This window comes from Vulpes lagopus, chromosome 9 (genome assembly GCF_018345385.1).
Source record: "Vulpes lagopus strain Blue_001 chromosome 9, ASM1834538v1, whole genome shotgun sequence".
Lineage (NCBI taxonomy): Eukaryota > Metazoa > Chordata > Mammalia > Carnivora > Canidae > Vulpes > Vulpes lagopus.
In genome coordinates, this window is record NC_054832.1 from 16,250,488 (window position 1) to 16,272,511 (window position 22,024).

General features: G+C 45.1%; 1 protein-coding gene across 2 annotated transcripts in view; it reads left to right on the plus strand.

The window, feature by feature from the left end:
- Positions 1–22,024, plus strand: part of ANXA13 (annexin A13) — a 50,637-nt gene that overhangs the window by 21,081 nt on the left and 7,532 nt on the right. For both annotated transcript variants that reach the window (XM_041769332.1, XM_041769334.1), the window contains 8 exons: positions 164–239; positions 9,404–9,498; positions 12,830–13,000; positions 15,587–15,620; positions 15,726–15,805; positions 16,324–16,392; positions 16,838–16,939; positions 21,498–21,573. In XM_041769332.1, the coding sequence (XP_041625266.1) occupies positions 164–239; positions 9,404–9,498; positions 12,830–13,000; positions 15,587–15,620; positions 15,726–15,805; positions 16,324–16,392; positions 16,838–16,939; positions 21,498–21,573 (703 nt within the window). The remainder of the gene's footprint in view (positions 1–163; positions 240–9,403; positions 9,499–12,829; positions 13,001–15,586; positions 15,621–15,725; positions 15,806–16,323; positions 16,393–16,837; positions 16,940–21,497; positions 21,574–22,024) is intronic.

A 22,024-nucleotide genomic window follows, 5' to 3' on the forward strand; every position in this document is an offset into this window, starting at 1 on the left:
GCCAGAGTTTCCCCAGCTGATTTCCACATGTAGCCACGTGTAAAGTGGCAGCTGGTCTCTCATTTGGATGACTTAGTCATCTTCCAAGTAGCTACCAATGTCAGCCAGAGATAATTCAAGAATGCCTATATTGTCCACTCATCTTTTCGATTATTTTCTGCAGGCCAAAGCGAAAAGCCATCAGGGTTTTGATGTGGATCAGGATGCCAAAAAGCTGAACAAAGCCTGCAAAGGAATGGGTATGAGATATATTTTGTTTTTTAATTTACTTTTGAAGTTGATTAAATTTGATGTCATGTCCAACTTTCCCATGATCTTAGGAAGATGACCATGTGCATTCCAAGCTAACCCAAGTTAATTACTTTTAGTTGTTCTCTTTGTAAAAGATCCCCAAACTATAATCAGATCCTAATGCTTTTCAATATTCAATATGATAGTTAAAAATGGGATACTGTGATGTTGAATTTGACCTTGAGGTAGAAGAAACTTCATGAGGAGTGTAGTCATGCAATCCTAATGTCATCTAAGCCCCTCTTATCCCTTTCATGAGAGGTGGTGGGAAATAGGGGCTAATGAAAGCTGGATTAGGAATCTGGGGATTGCATCTAGAAGTAGATTAAGTAAACATAAAACTGGGACCAAGGCCAAGAATCAAAGGTCAAAACCAGAGGAGCCATTTATGTTGATGCCTAAGGTAAGTGTATAGCCAAGAAAGAGATCAGGATCAGGAATAAGGTAACCCCAGTAACAAGGTGAGATGAGGGAGAGAGCATCCAGAAAGAAGGCCATGAGGAGAGGCTCTGAGACCCAAGGAGGTCTCTGTTGAAACAAGTTTTTAGTCCCAGAAACCTGGGTTTTAGTATAGTCACAGGATCAGTAACCATCATTATTAATTCCAGAACATTTTCACAGCCCCCAAAGAAACCCCATTTCTATTAGTAGCTGATCCCCCACTCCCCACCCCCTTATTCCCTTCAGGCTCAGGCAATCATAAATCTGCTTTCTGTCTCTATGGATTTGCCTATTCTGGACATTTCATATAAGTGGAATCATGCAGTACGTGACCTTTTATGACTGGCTTCTTTCACTCAGCACATCATTTTGCAAAAACAAGTGCTAGATTTTTACTTAAAGTAAATTAGTGAAGATTTACTTTCCTAGGAATGGGTACTGTTGTAGAACAAATATGGCCATAAATTCTTTGTGTGACTCCAGGGAAAGGACTGGGATCCATAGTGGAAGTTCTAAGAGATATTTTGCTTCAATATAAGCAACTATCTGAATAAAATAGCCTGTCTTTCCCCAAAAAATGTTGGAGAAGTTCCAAGAGAGTCAGGGTTGGAGAAGATCTGGTAGGAAAGCAGTAAAAGGGATTTCTATATGGTAAGTGTTCTTGAATACGTCAGAGGGAGAAGGAGCTGGAAATGAAGGATGACAACACACTTGCTTGGTTTAGGGGGACATCAGAGGAAAGTTCAGCAGAGAGGAGCTGCTTCTCGCTCATATCCTGACCTGGCTCATGCTGTATTTAGACAACAGCTGCCGGGAGCCATGTTTGCCTGGAAGTGGCAGGATGTTTATAGTTCTGCGTTTTGCTGAGTGGCTGGGCCAGCCTCACAGGTGTTTCCCTGCTGCCTCTCAAGTGAGGTCCTGACACCTGGATGTGGGTTGGAGACAGGAGTATTGTGGGGGTGGGAATAACTCAGCTGCAGTTAATGATAAATCCCTGCGTTCTTAGCCACTTAGTGGGTTAAGTCCAAAAAGCACAGATGGAACACCTACTGAATGCCAAAATCTGTGTTTTTTTTATCCCTTTTGGATGAGGCTTCAAGGTGGGACCACTGTTGTGCTGATTACTGTTGTAGAGCACCTTCTGCGTGCCAAGTGCTAAGTTGATCACCGCATACATGTCATCTTGTGTAGCCCTCTCAACAAGGCTATAAAGTTGCCTTCTAATGACTTAACAGATGAAAATGTTGAGGATCAGAGGTTAAATATCTTGCCCGAGTTCAGAGAGTTAGGAAATGAGGGTGGGGTGATTGAAAACTAGGGCCATCTCAGAAAGCTGTGATTTGGTTGAAGGTTTAGAATTCTAGAATTCCAATCTCTATTAAAAAGTACAAGCCAGGAGCACCTTGGGTGGCTCAATCAGTTGAGTATCTGACTCTTGGTTTTGGCTCAGGTCATGATCTCAGGGTCATGAGATTGAGCCCCACATCAGGCTCTGTGCTCAATGGAGAGTTTGCTTGGGATTCTTTCTCTCCTACTTCCTGTCCCCCAATCCCCCACCTCTCAAATAAATAAATAAATAAATCCTTTTTTAAAAAAAAGTGCAAGCCAAAGCAAAATTTCACCATTGGCAAAATTTGTCTGCAAGACCGTGCACCCATCTCATTGATATACCAGCCCTACCAGGGCTGGCTTTATAATGTGTAGGGCCATGTTGTCCCATAGCCACAAGGGTGAGTGATGTAGGTCATTTAAAATTTTTGAGAAGTCAAATTTTTAAAAAGCAGGTGAAAGTAATTTTATTAATAAGCATTAGCTAAGTCAATACTATATCAAAAATATCATCTCAACAGACAATATAAAAGTTATTAATGAGATATTTGACAACCTTTTTTTTCACATTTAGTCCTCAAAAGACAGTGTGTATTCTATACTTACAGAACATTCCAATTTGATCCAGCCACACTTCACGTCCTCCATAGCCACATGTATCCACTGTGTGGGCCGCAGTGGGTCTAAGGGCTGTACTCATCAAAAAGATTATGAGCACTCCCCACCCATTCATCTTCCTACACAATTCAAAATACAAATGATGTATTCTAAAATGATATTTCATTTTTCCAAATAACATAAAAGTTACAAATTTCCTTATTTATTTGTTGCCCCTGCTTTCCTGGGTCCTAATGATGCATATGGTCTGGGTCTTGGTTAACCCAGAACAGCCTTTTACCCTTCTCCCTACACTGACACTCTTTGTCAGACCTTCCTCTTGGGACTCTGTGACCCTCTGCTGGGCCTTCTGAGAAGAATGCCTTAAACCCGAGAGTGCATAGACCTAACACCTATTATCATTTCTGAAATTTTACATTGTTGTAAAATGAACCTGCAGCTTGTCGTTCTCCCTCAAAGAGACACAGAAAGAGGCTCCAGAAGGAAAAGCTGCCATGGCGATTACCCTGGTTCTAGTTCATGACTTCTCAAACTTTAATGTGCATTTGAGTCATGAGGGTGTTAATACGCAGATTCGGACTGGTAATTCTAGGTGGTTTCTCAGATCCTGCATTTCCAATAAGTTCCCAGGGGATGCTGATGCTACAGGTCCTGTGACCACGCTTTGGGGAGCAAGGACTAGACCATCTGAGATCCACAGAGGTTAATGCCGCTCAAGACACACTGGAGGCAAACCGGGCCTAGGACTCAGATCTTGTGACCCCGAGCCCAATTCTCTTTCCCCTTGCCAGGCATGGGAATGAACTTTGGACCTGGGTTTGAGTCCCTGCTCTGCTACCTACTGATGCTGTGACCTTAGTTTTCTGAACTGCAAAGTGGGGTTAATAATCCCTTGTTACAGAAAGGTGCTGAGGATAAGGAGGCAGCACAGTGCTTGGCACTTCTTACGCTCTCATTACATGCTACTCTGCTCCTTTTGAACAATAAGCTGAGATCCAAAATCCCCACAAAGGCCCTTAGATCAGTATGGGCAGTGAGGAGGCCCACCCTTGAGTGGCCTTTATTCTTCATCACTGAGGGTATACCAGGTTGAATGGCATCCCCCCAAAGATATGCCACCCAGACCCTGTGATTGTGACCCTTAATCGGGAAAAGGGTCTTTGGAGATGTAATTAAGTTAAGGAATTTGAGAAGAGATCAACCCAGATCACCTGCATGGACCCTATTGACAAATGTCCTTAAAAGAAACAGAAGAGGAGCATCTGGCTGGCTCAGTCAGTGGAGCATGGGACTCTCGATCTTGGGGTTGTGTTCAAGTCCCACACTGGGTGCAGTAATTAAATAAATTAATTAAACTTTCTAAAAAGAGAGAGAGAGAGAGAGAGAGAGAGAGAGGCAGAAAAAGAGCAGATACCCAGGGAGAGGCCATGTGGAGCCAAGGCAGAGAGTGAGTAATGCTTGAGAAGCAGAGCTAAGGATTGCTGGCAGTCTCCGGAAGTTAGAAGAGGTGAGGAAGAGATTTGACCCCAAAGCCTCTAGTGGGAGTGTGACCTTGCTGACATCATGATTTCAGACTTTTGGCCTCTGAATTGTGAGGGAATATATTGCTGTTTTAAGCCACAGAGTTTGTGGTAATCATTATAGAAGCCTCAGGAAACGAATACAGTGAGCAAGTGAAAAGCAATGAGCCTCCCTGGCAGCCAAAGTTCTCCCCATTTGTTGCTTCCTCTACTTTCCCTCCACCTCCATTTCCAAAGGAAGCACTGAAGGACTAGGAAGCCCACAGCCCCTGGCTCAGCCAGGCTGCTGGGGGCTGGCATGTGGAGCCCAGGGAGGGAAGCCAAGCCCCCGCCACCAGCATACTGCTCAGACCACTCACGTGGCACATGGGCCCCTGGTGTGAAGTGGAGGGCACTTCAAACCCAGTGGCCTCCATCCTGCCGAAACTCAGCCTCAGTCTCCTCCCAGAAAATTGCTGGGAGAGCAAAAGCGAGGAGGCCCTCTGGCACTCCCAAGGCTGATTATCACCCTGGGCCTGACCTCTACTGTATAATTACTCTGCAGTGTCTGATGCACAGGCAGGGCTGAGGTTCCTTCTTGTTTTTTTAAAAACTCTTTCCCAGAACCACTGGGGACTGGCCCCAGTGCCTCAAACCATTGTAAATGTTTACAGGAAATTGTTCAGCAGCACAGACTGCTTATATGACACACATATTGTGAAATGTAAAATGAGGTCATTGTTCAGTAAATCACTTCTTGGTTGGGTAGTGGGAAAGGCTCCCAGGATAAACCCGAGACCCAGATTCAAAGGGCTTGAGGGAAATCTGGTCATTCCAGACTCTCCTCTAACCTCCAGGCTGTTGCTGAGACATCCCAGAACTGCTCTGGTCTCCAGTCTCACTTTCTAAAGCATTCCAGGAAGGAAAATCTAAAAAGTATTATTTTTAAAATTTTTACTTTCCTGAATTATCCAGCTAGGGGTAGACTGTGGCATCAGAGTGGAAGATTTCCAATTGGTCCCTGCTACATAGAGCCCACCCAAGTGGAACATGCAGCTTACACCAATGCAGAGACAAGGTATCCCATGCTATGCAAAAGTCTCCATTCACTCATTCATTCATTCACCCGTATATGCATGCATTTAAACAAGTATCCCACTGTATCCACGCATTCAACAAGTCATCTGATGAATATTGAGAGGCTTCTATGTGGATACAGCTGTAAGCGAACCCCCCTGTCCCATGGGACTTGCAGTGTGGCATGGCAGAGATGGGACAGAGGAGAACAGGCCATGTGAGGGACACAGAAAGCAGAAGGCCTCATCTATTCTAAGAAAGCCCAGTGAGTTGAGTTCTAAAGGCAGAGCGGGAATGAAAGTGAGGATCAAAGACAAAGGTGTTTCAGGTAGAGGGAAGAGCCCATGCAAAGGTATGGAGGTGAGAAAGAAAACATTGCTTATTCTAGGAGTTTCACATGGTTATGAAGAACCTGGGAGAAGATGGGTGGGAGGGACATGACTTTGAAAGGCAATAGGAACCACTCCAAAAGGCCTGGACATCCCACTGAAGACTTGAAACTTTTCTGGACTTGAAGAGCCCAATATTACAAGCTTTGATAGAAAAGAATGGCCAGGTGAGCTGCTCATAAGTAAGCACAATCCGGGAACAGTGAATGTGGTTGGAAAAGGTGTGGGAGACGCAGGAACCCCATTTGGGTATCGGTGGTTCTGCTGAGTAATGTGACAGAGGTGAGGGTGAAGAGAAATGGATGGGTCTGAGAGATACCAAGGAAGTGAAATAGTGCCATCTTCATGGTAACTAACTGGGCGTGGGGTGAGGGGAAAGAGGGAGCCAGGGATGAGCCCCAGATTCCTAGCTGACACTATACAATGAGTGGGCCATCTGGGAGGCAAGAAGGCTCCTTCCAGGGATGACACCTGTAGGGCTCCAGGCCTGAGATGCTGAGGCCCAGGACCTGGGCAGGAGCAGCCCTCACAGAAAGAAAGGGGCTGATTCAGGAGAGTTTTACAAGAAAAAGAAATCCCTTCTGAGGTGAGATTTCTGGCACTCAGAAGTTTAAAAAAAAAAAAAAAACACATCACAGGGGAAGTAACTGGATCCCCATCACAAAGGTGGAACTGTAGGAAAAATGAAGAAGAACAACATAAATAACAGCACTCAAACTGAACCAGAACTAGGCAGCAATTAATCACTACTATTCTTGGAGATGAACTCATCCTAGAATTTGCTGTTTCTCCACTTGGAATCAAACAGCTAGGTCTTCCCAGAATTGTAAAGGTGGAACTAATCCCTGATTAGTTCAGTCTAATTGAACAGTCTGAGGACACAAAGCTAGTGGCTGTGCCAGGACCACCACACAACTCTCATCCCTGTCTCCCCACATCCTGCCCTGAGGACTAGCACCAGAGTCTAGACAGAGGTAAAACACCTCTAGCCTTCGCCAGCAGAAACACTGAGTCTTCTTATTTCCTTCCCCGTCTCTATAGGCAACTCCTCCTTCCACACCTTCCCCGACCCACCACCCAGATTTCTCTTCCTCCCAATCCTTCCACCAAAACGCATCAAATGCATCTAGCCCCTCTTGTTCCTTGAGGATCCTGATCTCTCAGCTGGGTAGGAGCGATCACACAAGTTCAACTAATTCAGTTCCATTCAAAGGAGACCAAGCATGTGCTAGTCCCAGGGAGTGGCCAGGGGAACAGGCCAATGCAGGACTCTCCAGATTCTGGCTGTGAAGAGAGAGTTTGGGGTTCCTTTGTTTCTCCCTTTTTTTAAAAAAAATATTTTATTTATTTATTCATGAGAGACACACAGAAAGGGGCAGAGACACAGGCAGAGGGAGAAGCAGGCTCCCTGCAGGGAGCCTGACGTGGGACTCAATCCCAAGACCCCGAGATCGTGCCCTGAGCCAAAGGCAGACATTCAACCACTGAAGCACCCAGGTGCCCCGGGTTCCTTTCTTGAAGGCTTGAGATACTGCTGAGGATAGTGGGCATATGAGTTTCAAAGGGTTGTGTAACCAAGTACCACAAACCAGGTGGCTTAGAACATTAACCTACTGTCTCCTAGTCCTGGAAGCCAGGGTCTGAAGTCAAGGAGTCGGCAGGCCATACTCCCCACTGAAGGCACTAGGGGGGACCTGTCCCAGGCTTCTGTCCTGCTTCTGGAGGCCTCAGCTCTTCCTGGGTTTATAGACCCATCTATCCAATCCTCCATCCTTACGTGGCACTCTCACTGTGACTTTGTGGCCAAAAACTCCTCAATTCTGTAACAGGCTTTCAAACCTCAATCATTCAGATACCACCTTCCATGATCTTGGTCAATCTGAGTCCTATAAACATAACATTTTTCTTTTAATCAATTCCTTCAGCTCCTGTCCTTTACAAAATGTCAGCAAAATCACACATTTAATGACTTAATGATATCTTCATATATGGTTGGCCCTTGAACAACACAGGTTTGAGCTGAACGGGTCCATCATATGCAGTTTTTTTCAGTACTGCAAATGTATTTTTCTCTTCCTTATGATTTTCTCAGTAATCCTTCCTTTTCTCTAGTTTATTGTAAGAATACAATATATGATACACAAAACATACAAAAATGTGTTGACTGTTAATGTTATCAGTAGGGCTTCCGGTCAATAGTAGACTATTACTTAAGTCCTTAATTTGGGGGGATTCATAAGTTACACATAAATTTTCTATTGCGAGGGGAATTGGTACTCATAGCCCATGTATTATTCAAGAGTCAGTGTTGTATGTGTGCATATATATATATATATGACATATATCATACAGTTGATAAGTCGATTTGAATCTAGGCTGAAGAACCTTTTTTTTTTTTTAAGATTTTATTTGATTATGGATGAAAGACACACAGAGAGAGGCAGAGCCATAGGGAGAAGCAGGCTCCCTCTGGGGAGCCCAATGTGGGACTTGATCCCAGGATCCTGGGATCACGACCTGAGCCGAAGGCAAATACTCAACCACTGAGCTGCCCAGGCGTCCCTTGGGCTGGAGAGTCTAAATCAGAGTTTGCTGTTTAGTCTTTCTCATTCCCACACCTGCTACACATGGATCATCTTTCCAATCCTGTCTCTGTGGATATTCTAAAGGATATTCTAAAAAGGATATTCCCCTCTTCTTTCTTATTCATTATGGCTTCTGGTACTGACCAAATTGCCTACAATGAGCATGTATTGCTTTGAGGATCAGGGGGAAAATTTTTTAGAAAGAATGTCATTTAAAGGCATAATAGGAGTTTAACAAGGCAAATGGCCATCATGGTCCCTATTAGGACTTCTCTCTTGAGATTGACAAGTTTATGGGTGGGCTTGTAGCAATTTGGGCTTCTATTTTAATCTCTTCCACCCAGTTTTAAGTACCTGGAGGCTAATGAACAGACTATACTTTTTTTTTTTTTTTTGAGATTTTCTGTTTTATTGAGGTATAAATTCACATACAATATAAGTCACCCATTTAAAGTGTACAATTCAATGGTTTTTAATATATTCACAGATACATGAAAGCATCGCTACAGTCAATTTGGAACACTTTCATCAGCTCAGAAAGAAACCTCCTACTCTTTAGCTATTACTCCCCTACCCACACCATCCCCACACACTACTTTTCTACTCTATAGATTTCCCTATCCTACACTTTCACAGGAATGGAGTAATTATAATATGTGGTCTTCTGTGACTGGCTTCTTTCACTTAGCATGATGTTCCAAGGTTCATTCAAATTGTAGCATGTAAAAGTACTTCATTCTTTTTCTGGTCACATAATACTCTGTTGTATGGATATACCTCATTTGTTCATCCATTTGTCCATTGATGGACATTCAGGATGTTTCCACCTTTTAGCTATCATGAATGGTGCAGCAATGAACATTTGTGTGCAAGCTTTATGTGGACATTTGTTTTCATCTCTCCTGAGTATAGACCTAGGAATGAAATTAAGGCTATACTCATTCCTCTTTCTGCCACAATGCCCAGTACTGTGCTTCAGGCAATGTGAGGCCTTCATGGATATTTGTCAAGTGAATGAGAATACACTTCTCCACAAGACTTTAAAGCTAAAAGGTCCATCTAGGTTCCACCAAAGCCTCTGACCATTACCCTAGCTTCCTGAGAATTGATGAAAATCAACCTCCATCTTCTTTCTTATTCACTCTTGACCTTGTTTCTTTCTCTTGCACTTTAGGAACTGATGAAGCAGCCATCATTGAGATCTTATCAAGCAGGACTTCAGATGAGAGGCAAAAAATCAAGCAGAAGTACAAGGCAACGTATGGCAAGGTGATTCCAAGGGTTCTTGCAAGCACAGCCTTGGCCAAGGCGGTCTCTGCTTTCTCTACATTCCCAAGGCAGCGGAGAATATCTTTAAAGCTTTACTGAGTTAGCTCCAGAGAAAACAAGATGAAACTATTCTTGACAATTTTAACTGATCACAGAGAAACTGAAATTGCCTTGTTAACTTAATAGCCTATAAAATCATATGCCTTAACTCCTCTTGAAAATTGACTTCCTTTTTCTAATTAATCCCTCTGCCATTTTTCTACTCCTTTGGTCTAATTCTACATATTAACCTACTGGTAGGCCAGTGACTTGAGAACCAGTTTTCACAGGTGGATCTTCATACAAGAATTATTCATCTATACACTGACCTTCAAGAATGATACATTCTTCATAAGTGATTATGACAGAAAACTAAAAAGAAAAAACACAAACAAAACACAAACTTGTGTCTTTTCTTTCCTTCTTTTTGTTGTTGCTGATGGTGTTATATATAGAAATCTATAAGTATGCATTAGGCTTTCTATTTTCTTTATTGATTTATGATGAACACAATTTAACCTTTTCTTAATGTCATTAGAATTATTAGCATGCAAACCGAATATTGATCATTAGGCTGTTTTTAAATCCATATTTATAAGACCTTTATAGTTTCGATCACTATGTAGAAATAGATACAGAAATGGGTTTTCTTATTTATTTGACACTGGGCAGGCAACAATCTCTTTAGGCCCTGGTGTCCTCAGACACAGAATGAAAATGGTCATTTGGCTTACTTCCCAGCTTTTGGGAGAATCAAGCTGATGGCTGATGGCATACATATCAGTAAAGGGAAGCACTCCTAAGTATGGCTATTTCCATTTTATTTATTTATTTTAATTTTTATTTATTTATGATAGTCACAGAGAGAGAGAGAGAGAGAGGGGCGCAGAGACACTGGCAGAGGGAGAAGCAGGCTCCATGCATCGGGAGCCTGATGTGGGATTCGATCCCGGGTCTCCAGGATCGCGCCCTGGGCCAAAGGCAGGCGCCAAACCGCTGCGCCACCCAGAGATCCCTGGCTATTTCCATTTTATAGAGAGGAAACCTGGGGCTCCTCTGTATGACCTGAAGCTCACGCAAAATTACTCACTTAATAAGCAAAAGAACCAACATCCAATCCCAGTCTTTTAACTCCAAGGGCAGCATCCACTTCCGAAGAACCCATTGCCATGAAGAGGAGCTATTTATTTCCACACTACCTGGCCCACCTGGGTGTGCTTTTATAGTTTTTCTGCTTCTCTCCTCACAATCAGGCTTGCCAATGTCATTCCTTGATGACATTGATGAAAATAATTGACTCTTCAGTTCAGCTGCAGGGAGCTGAATTGAATGACATTGAACTTTTATCCTTGTCAGCGTGCCTAAGTGTAACAGCCTCTCAAGTGCCATGTCTATCCCCCACTCTACCAACGTGGAATGTCAGATCAGGCTTCTTAAGCTTGAATGTAAAGCAGAGTAACTGATCTTGAGGTGGGGACTTAGGGGCTCTGCTAATAGGAAAGTGGGCATGCTCTAGCATCAAACCACAATACCAACAGCCTGCCAATCTTTGCTTACACACCTGTTCACACCTGTCTCAGATAGCTGAGACTGCCAAGGAGGTGATCTGGAATCACAACATCTGAAGCATGGAGATGTTGGCAGGGGACAAATCCAAGTCCCCATGTCAACTGAGCTCCAAAGAGAACACACATCCCAAGGTGACACAACTAGTGAGCAAGAAAACCAGGATTAGAGCTGAGACACCCTGAGCCAGCTTCTGTGTCCAAACAGAATGTAAACATACAAGGATTTGTTTTCATGCCTGTGGCTTGTAAGAGTAGACAGCTGGGACTTCTCTGCAGTTCTATATAATGTTCATCTGACCTGAAGAGACATGACCAATATTTGGGGGGATCCACACTGTAGAGTGCTCAGCAAAGGGCCCCATTTATTCCTCTCATGTCCCTGTAATGATTGCAGCACTAGATGGGGTAACTGCCTTAAGACAGAGGCAGTAATACCATGTCCCCACATAAGACTGCAGATCCCCCTCATAAGGCAAAATCTCTGAGGTTTTTCTCCCAGGCTCAGAGCTCAGAGGTTCATGTGAGTAACATGGATTAGCCTCTTAGAAGATTCCTCTTGGTGTGAAATAATAATAATAATAATAATACTCATTAATTAAACATTTAAGTGTCCCAGGCACTGTGCTTGGGCTTGAAACAGATTGTTTCTCAGCTTTTTCTCCCCAAAACCCTAAGAGATGAATCTTATTATCTCCCCATTTTTCAGAGAAGGAAACTGACAGCTGGTGAAAGTACATTTCCAAAGTCACACGGCTGCTGTGACCGTGTCATTAGCCATCATACAGCATTGCTGAGTGGCCAGACCAACTCCATGCTGTAATTTGGGTCCTTAAGATGCTAGCTGCTCCGGGGTCCTGTGGTCTGATGCACACAGAGCCAGCTGGACATGAAGGTCCTGCTCTGAGCTCCTTCACTGAAGTTGGGGGCATTGGCAACTCTAGTTAGACTGAACATCACTTCATGTCCCATTCATCATTAACCCATGTCAGAGAGACACAGGTATGGCAGGCAGTTTGCCTCTAATAAGACAGAACTTGCCAGAAAACATCCATGATGATGGACACTTGCTAAAAACAGTCATTTCGTGTCCTTCATTCCTTCTGCCTACCTGAGTGCTTTCCCACGTGTGTTCCTTTCCAGATTTAACAAGTTAACCAAAGTGGCTGTACCTCTGACATGCCGAGGGTGGTCCCCATTTACTCCTGCTATACCCCTGCAATGATTGCTACTTTATCATTGCCCCTTTCACTCTCAAAACCATTCCCATTTTGAAGACAAATGATCTGATCCCTCTAGAGATAATCGGTCCTTTCTAGTTGAGCAAGGGTTGGGGCTGGGGGGCAAGCCCTTCATTTTTTTGAGGTCAGTAAACGGGAATGATGCCAATACTTCTCCACCAGGGCTCTTCTGAAGATCAGTGAGAGGGCCCTCTGAATCCCAAAATGTCCGGCAAAGGCTGGTTGTTGTTGTGACTCATCTTCGGGGTCTCCCACCCTGAGTAAGGGATCTTCTCTGCCTCTCTGCCAGTTCCGGGAGAAGACGGATAGGAAGGTGACTTACTTCCAGCGTCCTCCAGAGCAGGTCACTCATGCCAGTAGAGCTCTCTCCCCCACTGTATCCGTGCAGTTTTCCTGTTGACCCTAAGGCCAAGCAATAGAGAGAGCAACACTTGTCCCTCTGCTTTGGGCCATTTCCCAGTCAGGGCTCTTGCCTTCTTCCTACAGGACCTGGAGGAGGTGTTCAAGAGTGACTTGAGTGGGAACTTCGAGAAGACAGCCTTGGCCCTATTGGACCGCCCCAGCGAGTACGATGCCCGGCAGCTGCAAAAGGCCATGAAAGGTCTGGGCACAGATGAGGCAGTGCTCATCGAGATCCTGTGCACGAGAACCAATAAGGTTAGTTCCAGCCAAGCCCTCAGCCCCAGCCTTTGAGGGAGCACCCACATGCCCATCAGACACAGTTGCAGCAGCCAGAAGGAAAGCTACTCCCTGCATTCCACTCATGGGATGAGCAAGCATCTGGCCAGAACCGTGTCTACTTGGCCAGTGCCAAGATTGGGATCCCTCTCCCAATCTTCTGGCTGTCAATCTTGATGCTGCTGCCTCTGGCTTGACAGAGTAGATCCTTCCAGAAAAGCTGTGTCAACGCCGCTTTTGTTTCTCCAAAAGGAATGCATAGTTTTATATGCAGGAGGCAAGATCCTACTTTCCTCTTGCCCGCCAGACTTTGCGGGTCTTCTGGCACGAGTAATGCAGTAAGTGGTCTAAGCATGTTTGTGCAGCTGCCTTGTCCGTGGCTGTCATCTAGCATAGAGTACAAAAAGGACTGCAAAGAGGCCTGGAGGCAGGTGGTGCAGAGGGGATCCCAGTGACTCCCCTGGTGGCTGCCAGCACCTTCCTGGAGGGTTCCATCTGCTTCTCTCAGCAGACTTCTCCCCTTGTTCCCTGGGGCACATGCTGCCATTTCAGGAGCTGAAAAGAGCCTTTGTTAAGGCCTTAGTAGAAGCTCATTCGTCTTTGGGTCCAGAAGTCATAAGGCCCAAGGGATCCATCGAGAGTAGAGTGGGTCTGCAAATCATTATTGGGAGACCCCTTCCCTCTTCCACAACCACTTGTCCTGTAGAATGAGAAGTCCAGCAGGGAAAATGCCAGAGAGTCCCAACATTCTTGAGCCTCCAGGTAGGAAACAGAAGTAGTGTTTGGAGCAGACAGCAAGGAAAAGCTTCAACAGAGCTTTGATGCTAAAATGCTATTTTAAAAGCCTTGAGAACAGACGACTCTGGGTTGACTCCTTCTGCTCAGCTTGTGCTATCCAGCGTCTGTTTCTTTCTTTCTTTCTTTCTTTCTTTCTTTCTTTCTTTCTTTCTTTCTTTCTTTCTTTCTTTCTTTCTTAAGGTTTTATTTATTTGTTCATGAGAGACACACAGAGAGAGAGGGAGAGTCATAGACAGAGAGAGAAGCAGGCTCCGTGCGGGGAGCCTGATGGGGGGCTTGATCCCAGGACCCCAGGATCATGCCCTGAGCCAAAGGCAGATGCTCAACCACTGAGCCACTGAGGCGCCCCTCCAGCATGTTTCTTAAAGCGCCACCATGCTCCAAGCTACAGCTTAAACCCCAAAGCCCCTTTCCTAAGCATCCCTGGACTTCTCTTTTTTCCACAAGATCATCAAACCCCCCATTTCAAGGAGTTTCCATTCAGGGCCCAGCCTTAGGGAAGGGTCAGTGTTCTTACTCAACATCTCCCACCTTCTGGAAATACTGCAGTCCCGCCAGGAGACGTCTAGTATTGGGGCAATCGGCAGCCTGCCTGGGCAAGAAAGTTCCGATTATTATTTTTCTAATCTTACTTGACATGTGGTTTCCCCTCTTGGTCTAGTTTCCTTAAAGCCCTGCTCTCAAACAACAGACAAGCTCTTTTGTTTCCCCCTAATCAAATAGATCTAACAGTAAAGGGAAGAAAAGTAGGGAGAGAGCAGGCCCCAGGTTCAGGCAGATCCTGGCGGCAGGTTGGAAGGAGAACAGGAGGAGATGCATGGACACGAGTGGTCAGCCCCCACCAGCTCCTACGTCCCCCTGCCTCCCGGGCTCCTCATCTTTCACTGCCCCCCCCACCTGCTCCCTGGCCTGCCCGCTGACTCTCTTAAACATCTTGCCGGGGAAGCTCTGGGGAAACACCTGCTCTTAGACACTGCTGGTTTAAAGGTAAATTGAGGCAGCTCCTGATGGGGCCAGGCAGCACGAGTCCTTGAAATACAAAGCACTTCTTCCCAGCACACAATTGAGAGAGAAGCTTGCCCTCCTGCACGCAGCTTATTGTTTACTGAATGAAGCTTTGTTTCAAGTAGAGAAAAATTGGAAACAACCTATATGTCCATCCATCAGGGAGGCTGGCTAAATAAACTGTGGCTTACTGTGGGGTGGAACATTTTGTGTCCACTTAAAAAACCCTAGGCGGCTAGGTATCAGCAGAGCTGGATCTCCAAGACACATTAGTGAGTGAAAACAGTTAAGTCAAAGAACAACATACGCAGTATTCCACTTTTCAAACACATTCCCAAAACAGCTCCGTAGATTTTCAGTAGCACGTCTACCTGTATATAAATGCGAAGACAAATACCTGGGAAGGTCCCCACTGAACTTGTGACACTGGCCCCCTGAGGGGGGTGGGGGGATGTGAGATAGGGTGAGGGAGGTAGTGCAATGTTAGCTTAGCTGTAGGAGCTTTGCTTTGAAATAAGGAGAGTGTATACATGTGGTAACTCATGTGGTTTGGAGCGTTTGCACGAGGGGGGCTGTTTCACACCTCCAGGGACCCACCCCAGAGCTAGGCCCTGAGCCACGGGGTGGCCCTCTCTGGAGGAAGTCAGGGAGGCATCCTGCATCCAGAGACAGGCTCCGGCCACTTCCCTCTGTGTGTCTCTGTGTCTCCTACTGATTAACCCCACCTTGGAGTATTGATTTTTCTTTTATCACCCTTCCTAGGAGATCACGGCCATTAAGGAAGCCTACCAGAGGTGTAAGTGACCTTTTGTTCTGACTTTGGATAAAGAATGTTCCTTTCCAAATACCTCTGGGAAATGAAGTCATCTGCTTTCTTCTCTCTCTTTTTCTTCTTCTCAAGTATTTGACAGGAGCCTTGAATCAGATGTCAAAGCTGATACAAGTGGAAACCTAAAAGCAATTCTGGTGTCCCTGCTACAGGTAAGATCAGGCCTAGCAAGGGGAATATCTCTTTTGATCAACTCAACTAATTACAGACCTTAATTATGTCTGCGAAATATCCTTTTTATATTAACACAACACAATCATGGGTCGGGGGGTGAAAGCTTCTATTCGCAGGTCTCACCCACACTCAGGAAGGGGGTCATTCAGGGGCTGAGCTGCTCGGGGTCATCTTGGAATCCTGCCTGCCACAAAGCGCTTAGGTTAGACTCCAGGCCTTTCCATGACCAAGTCTCAGGGTTCTTCATCCTGCTTTAAGGTCCCTAAGGTTTGTGAGTGACCCTGGTTTCTACAAGAAAGAAAACTGTGTTGCCTCAGAAGCTACTCTTTGTATCAGATGTGCCCTAAAGATGGCAGCAAAGAGCAGCATTGCGGCTTTGCTGGGCTCCCATCTCCTCCCACCCCTCTGAAATCACCCCCAGCTTTCCAGGACTTTCTCTCTTTGTTTTCCGTGGTGGAGCAGGAACTCAGGTTAATAACGATGTCAATTTTTCTAGGCTAATCGTGATGAAGGAGATGACGTGGACAAAGATCTAGCTGGTCAGGATGCCAAAGATCTGTACGATGTAAGTGTGTGGATGTGCCAGTCTCAGCAAGTTCTTTTCCTTTTTAAAAAATGTATTAGCACTATTTTCAACAAATTTTTATTTCATGAAAAATGGGAGTTACTTGAGAAATAAGCATGATCTTTAAAATACTTTTCACATACACGGTCTTTGTGAGCCTATAAGAGTTGTTCCTACTCGTGCACTCTAGAGTTTACCACTTCAGATCCATTTTGGAACAAGGAAGGGCATAAATAATATAAGTAAATATGTGCAGTTTACTTGCAGGTAGAAGCCTTAAGTGCTTGGTCGATCACTTTGAATATGACTATTCAGGGCATATCCTATAATATGACTACTTGGTGCATATTTTATAACTTCCTGTAAGTGAGGCCTGGTCACAGAATAGTATATTCAGTCTTTCTGCAACAGGCTTTTTTCAAAATGTTTGCATTTGGCCCACAAGGCAGGGGAAGGCCGCTGGGGCACTGATGAGCTTGCCTTCAATGAAGTCCTGGCCAAGAGGAGCCACAAGCAATTACGTGCTACCTTTCAAGCTTACCAAATTGTAAGTAAACAAGTACTAGGGCAAGGGAGTTCACACTAAAACTTCTTATTTCTAAAAGAAGGCAAAATCGGGGATAGGGAACAATGGGGGTCTTTTACCACAGTTGTTCTTAATCAGAAGGGATTTTGCTTCTCTCATTATCAAATATCCCTATTATCAAATATCCCTTGATATTTGATAATGTCCAGAAACATTTGGGGTTGTCATTTGGGTGTTGGGGAGGTAATGCTAACAGCATCTAGTGGGTAAAGGCCAAGGAGGCTGCTAAACATCCTACAATGCACCACAACAAACCCCACAACAGAATTATCCAGCCCCAAATGCAGTGCCAAGGTTGGGAAATCCTGCTTTACAACAGGGGCTAGGAAAGCAGAGGAGTGTCAGGTTGTGGAGCAAAGCCTTAGCGTCAGCATCCGGGTTGAAATCCTGGTTCTCTCGCAGGCAGGTGGGTGACCTAACTTCTCTGTCCTCATTTGTAAAACGGGGACCATGATCCTTATCATCACCCCCTCCTAGGATTCTTTCAGGAGTTGAGTAAGAGAAATGTAAAAGGTTCAGAAAAGCACCTGGCATGTGATACGCACACAAATGTTCTCTCCTACTATTATTCCAGTTTACAGTTGGGCTAACGAAGTGCCTACCCCTCCCACGACAGATGTCATACGCCTCAGATAAACTCCTGAAAAGATGTATAAGCTGCTTTTATACGATTGTTTTTTTATCTAATGATAATTTTAAGCCAAGAAGATGAGTTCGTTATCCCAAAGCACTCACTTAGTGGTGAGTCCTTCCCTGAAAATCGGTCTTGAATTGCAAGCCTTTTGTGGCGGATCAGATTTGTTGTCTCCCATTTTATATTTGCAGAGTGCTTTTAACTATTCGAAGCACTTCCGTGCCCTGTATCTCGTTTCAATTTCCCAACAATACTGTGTGTAGGCCGAGCAACCATTGTTACCTACTGGTGCTGGACAAGGCGAGTCTGTTATGAGTAAGGCGCCATCTGTAACTTATCAGGACCACACAGCAAGCCGGTAGCAGAGAGTGGATGAGCACTGCAAGATTCCCCAGCCCCAGCCTCTACCTCGCCTGGAGCTGGCTGCTCCTCACTCAAAATAGTGTTTCCTATGTGTTGCCAGCAGATGAAAAGACAATAAAGCTTAGGAATTTTATCATTACTGTATATAAGCCTTGAGGGCCCTCTGCTTTCAAATCGTGCCCAGAGTCATGATCAAAGCCAGCTGACCCTGCACTCCCTTGGCCTCTGCTCCTGGAACTGTGTAGACTCTGGGCTGGAAGACTTCTCCATGACCTAGACACCCTCTTCCCACATGGCTGGGGCTGTGGATGGAGTTTCTGGGGATGGCTGCCATTGGTGATCACTATGGTAACACACATACATGTGAGCATGTATATGTGTGTGTGTGTGTGTGTGTGTACATGAACTCCTGACCGCCTGCAAGGATACTCTCCAGGTCAATTGTTCTCAAAATTAATCCCACAACAGCAGCATCAGTATCACTTGAGAACATGTTTAAAATGAGAATTCTCTTATTAAGAGGAGAGAGAGAGAATTCTCAGCTCTCACCTTCAACCTACTGAATCAGATTCTCTGGAGTTTGGGTCCTACAATGTGCTTTCAATGAATCTTCCAGGTGATTCTGGTGCATGTTAAAGTTTAAAAGGTCTGCTCTAGACTTCTAGCCATATGACGTTGGGCAAGTTATTAAGGATTCTGCGCCTCAGTCTCCCCAAGGGAGAGGGAAAATAATGGTACCTACTTCATGGGGTTAGTAATTAATTAATGAGTTCGTAGAAGTAAAGTGCTTAGTACCTGGTATACAGTAGGTGCTCATTAAACACTAGGACTGCCCCTTGTCTCCCTACGTGAACCAACAGTATCAAATAAAGCTCAAAAGGACAGTAAGATGATTTGTTGATTTAATGATTCTACATGAAACTAGCTCTAAAATACTACCTATTCATCATTCCAAAAACTTTCCCAGAACATCATTCGTCTTGATCTTTATCACTGATTTTTGTGAGCTTACCCTGATCTTTAGACCCTGTTTTATGAAAACTTATGAGTTTTCACATGGGTCTCTGACTAAAAGCAATAAACTGCTAGCATGAGATCACAGGAGTATATTATGTGGCATAGGTTGTCCTGGCACAGAGCTGAATTTTTATTTTTGGCATGAAAACGTGGGGGTTTGCCCTTTATTTGCCCTCCAAGCCCGAGCCTTCACTACTGACGCTCTCAGAAATCCTCGCCAAGCAAGAGAGCTTTCCCAGCTCTGCTACACTACACAAGAATACCAACAGTCCAAAGCTGACCAAACACGAAAGGCTTGCATAGCTCTAAAGCTCAAGGAAGTTCCCTACATGGAGCTCAATATAAATTGTAGGTACGCATAACCCACAGGCTGGGCGTTCACCTGTCACCATTGCTCCCCTTAACTTTAGGTGTTCCTAGGCCTGTTCCAGAGCCTTTAGCCCTGTAATCACTGAGGCCAAAGCCAGAGGGCATTAGGTTCTGCTGTGGGAATGCTGTCACTTTGGGTGAATCAGTTTTAAAAGAGAGAAATGTCTCCCCTATTCTTCTCATAATCGCCCTACAGGCAGTGCTACCTGGTAACTAGAGGCCTTTGAGGCTTGTCTGGAATCTACCCCGGCAATGTTTTTTGTACTAAGATCAGAAAACCTGATCTGTCTAAAGAGCCCCCTGAGTATTAAGTGTTCCAGTAACTGAAGTGAAAAGCTTGCCATTTGCAAAGGGGATTCACAATAGCTTGGGCCAGTCCATTGTTTTCCATTCCTGTTCCATGGAGGTGCCTCGGTAGCTACCAGGAGGGGGGTGTGGGCAGGAGATAGGTAGAGAAGAGGAGGCAATGTGAACAATGCCCCCTGAAGTTGTGTGATGGAAAGACTCATAGAAAGCAGGAGCCTGGGACGCCTGGGTGACTCAGTGGTTGAGCATCTGCCTTTGGCTCAGGTCGTGATCCCGGGGTCCCGGGATCAAGTCCTGCATTGGGCTCCCTGCAGGGAGCCTGCTTCTCCCTCTGCCTATGTCTCTCTGTCTCTCATGAATAAATAAATAAAATCTTAAAAAAAAGCAAGCAAGCAAGCAGAAGCCTGGCCATACTGCCTAGGGCTGGGGTAGAGAACCCTTCTCCCACCTCCCAGAACAGCTGCTTTTCTGCTTTGATCTGTTGCACACTGAGATTCTGCAGAGAATGTAATGCACTATTCTGGCCCAGCATTAACAATAGAAACAGAAAGCGGTTTAACGGGAGGATTATTTTTTTAGTAAGCGCAGACCTGTGTGAACAAGATGTCCTCTTGAAATGCAATCTCAGTCTACAGAACAAGAACCCTGTTCGTGGGAAAGTGAGACCAGTCCCTTTCAAAACACCAGCTCCCACATCAAACCCAAGAGAAGCTGAGAACAGCTAAGGAAGGGACAGGACTGAACGTCTCCCGCCAATCCCCATCATCGTCTAGGTCCATTACCCACCCAAGACCCTTAGATGTCAAACCATGACAAGGAAATCAAGCAACAGAGCCTCATTAAATCTCAACCCACCCCCCACCCCTAGCTATTGTGCTTGCATTTTGCAAAGAATATTTTGTTCACTTATGTTTTCAGAATAAACTACAAACACTCCACTGGTGTGTCCCCAAAGGCCAATTATTTATAGAACAACAATTGTGTCATACCCTCAAAAAATAATTCTAAGAAAGAAGCTTAGTATTAAGTATTAGTATTCCTAATGCTTAGCTGCATTTCCCCAAACCCCACAAAGAGCAATCCTTTTTCTTAATTTGCCTGCCCTGCATTTGGCCTAGGCGGGACTTGCATTAAACAGTCACCATCCACTCTGAACTTCAGCTTCTGTAAATATTTGGAAAGAAACCTAACGTGTAATGCTGTGCAGAGTCATATGTGAGCTGGTGGTGAATATAGGATCATTTGGAATCGCCCCCGAGCAAAGGAAAGTGGCATTTTGACGTAGTCAGCCCTCTGGCTTCCAGTCCATGCAGCCCCATTCTATCAGGAGCATGAGACCAGGTCCTTATCATGGACTTCACACCCTCTACTTCTTATTTCACCCAAACTGTGGGGAGGTGCTGAGTCCCCAGTCCCAGGACACAGGGGATGAGAAAAGTACAGGTAAGATGATTACAACCACAGCCTCCTAGAAAATTGGAAGTGAAAAGAATTTTAAAAACACACTGGAAACTAAACTATTATATAGATGTAATGAATTATTGTTACGGTATAGATTCATTGCTTCTTCCACTCCCAATTTTACAGATAAGCAAAAAGGCCAAGGGATTGGTCCTCACTGGGGTCTTGTCTGACCCCTTAGAGGCCAAAAGTCATCAGCCATGAGAGGCAACCATCCCTGGCCATGTAAGGCATGGGGCAGGATAGGTTCGTTCCTTAAAGCCGCATGACCAAACCTGGAAGAGTTCTTTTTGTAGAGAACTGACCTCAAGAGTACCAAAGTCAAAAGCAGAACCTGGAATAACGGCCGGCCTTTGGTTGTCTCTCCAGCTCATCGATAAAGACATCGAGGAGGCCATCGAAGCAGAAACATCAGGAGACCTGCAGAAGGCCTACTTAACTCTCGGTAAAGTAAACCTGGGAGAGTCCCTGACTTAGGTCAGGCTCCCTGCAACCAGACTTGGAATCAGAGGTTTGCGTGTGCGAAGATTTTAGGGAGTAGTTTGGGAATAACACAAATAAGCAGCATTGGGTAAGGGAGAGAGTGAGCATGATGCCACTACAGTGGGAGCTTTGCTGGTCTTTCACAGAGCTCTTGAGCAGGGAGGCAATGGAACCAGGTCCTTGTGCCCCACACCAAGCAACCCAGTGGACACCAGCTGTGTCCCAGGAGCATTTGCAACCTGGGGTAAGGCAACTCCTTGGAGGGCCATTCCTGGGAAAAGTTGGAATGGGTGTCTCGGTCCTGAAGAGGGCATCTGGGGAAATGCACCACGGCATCCGGGACAGTCCCTTTAAGATGGTAGGTCCTCAAGAGTATCTGTCAATAGCCTGGGACCATTGTCTGGTCTCGAAGA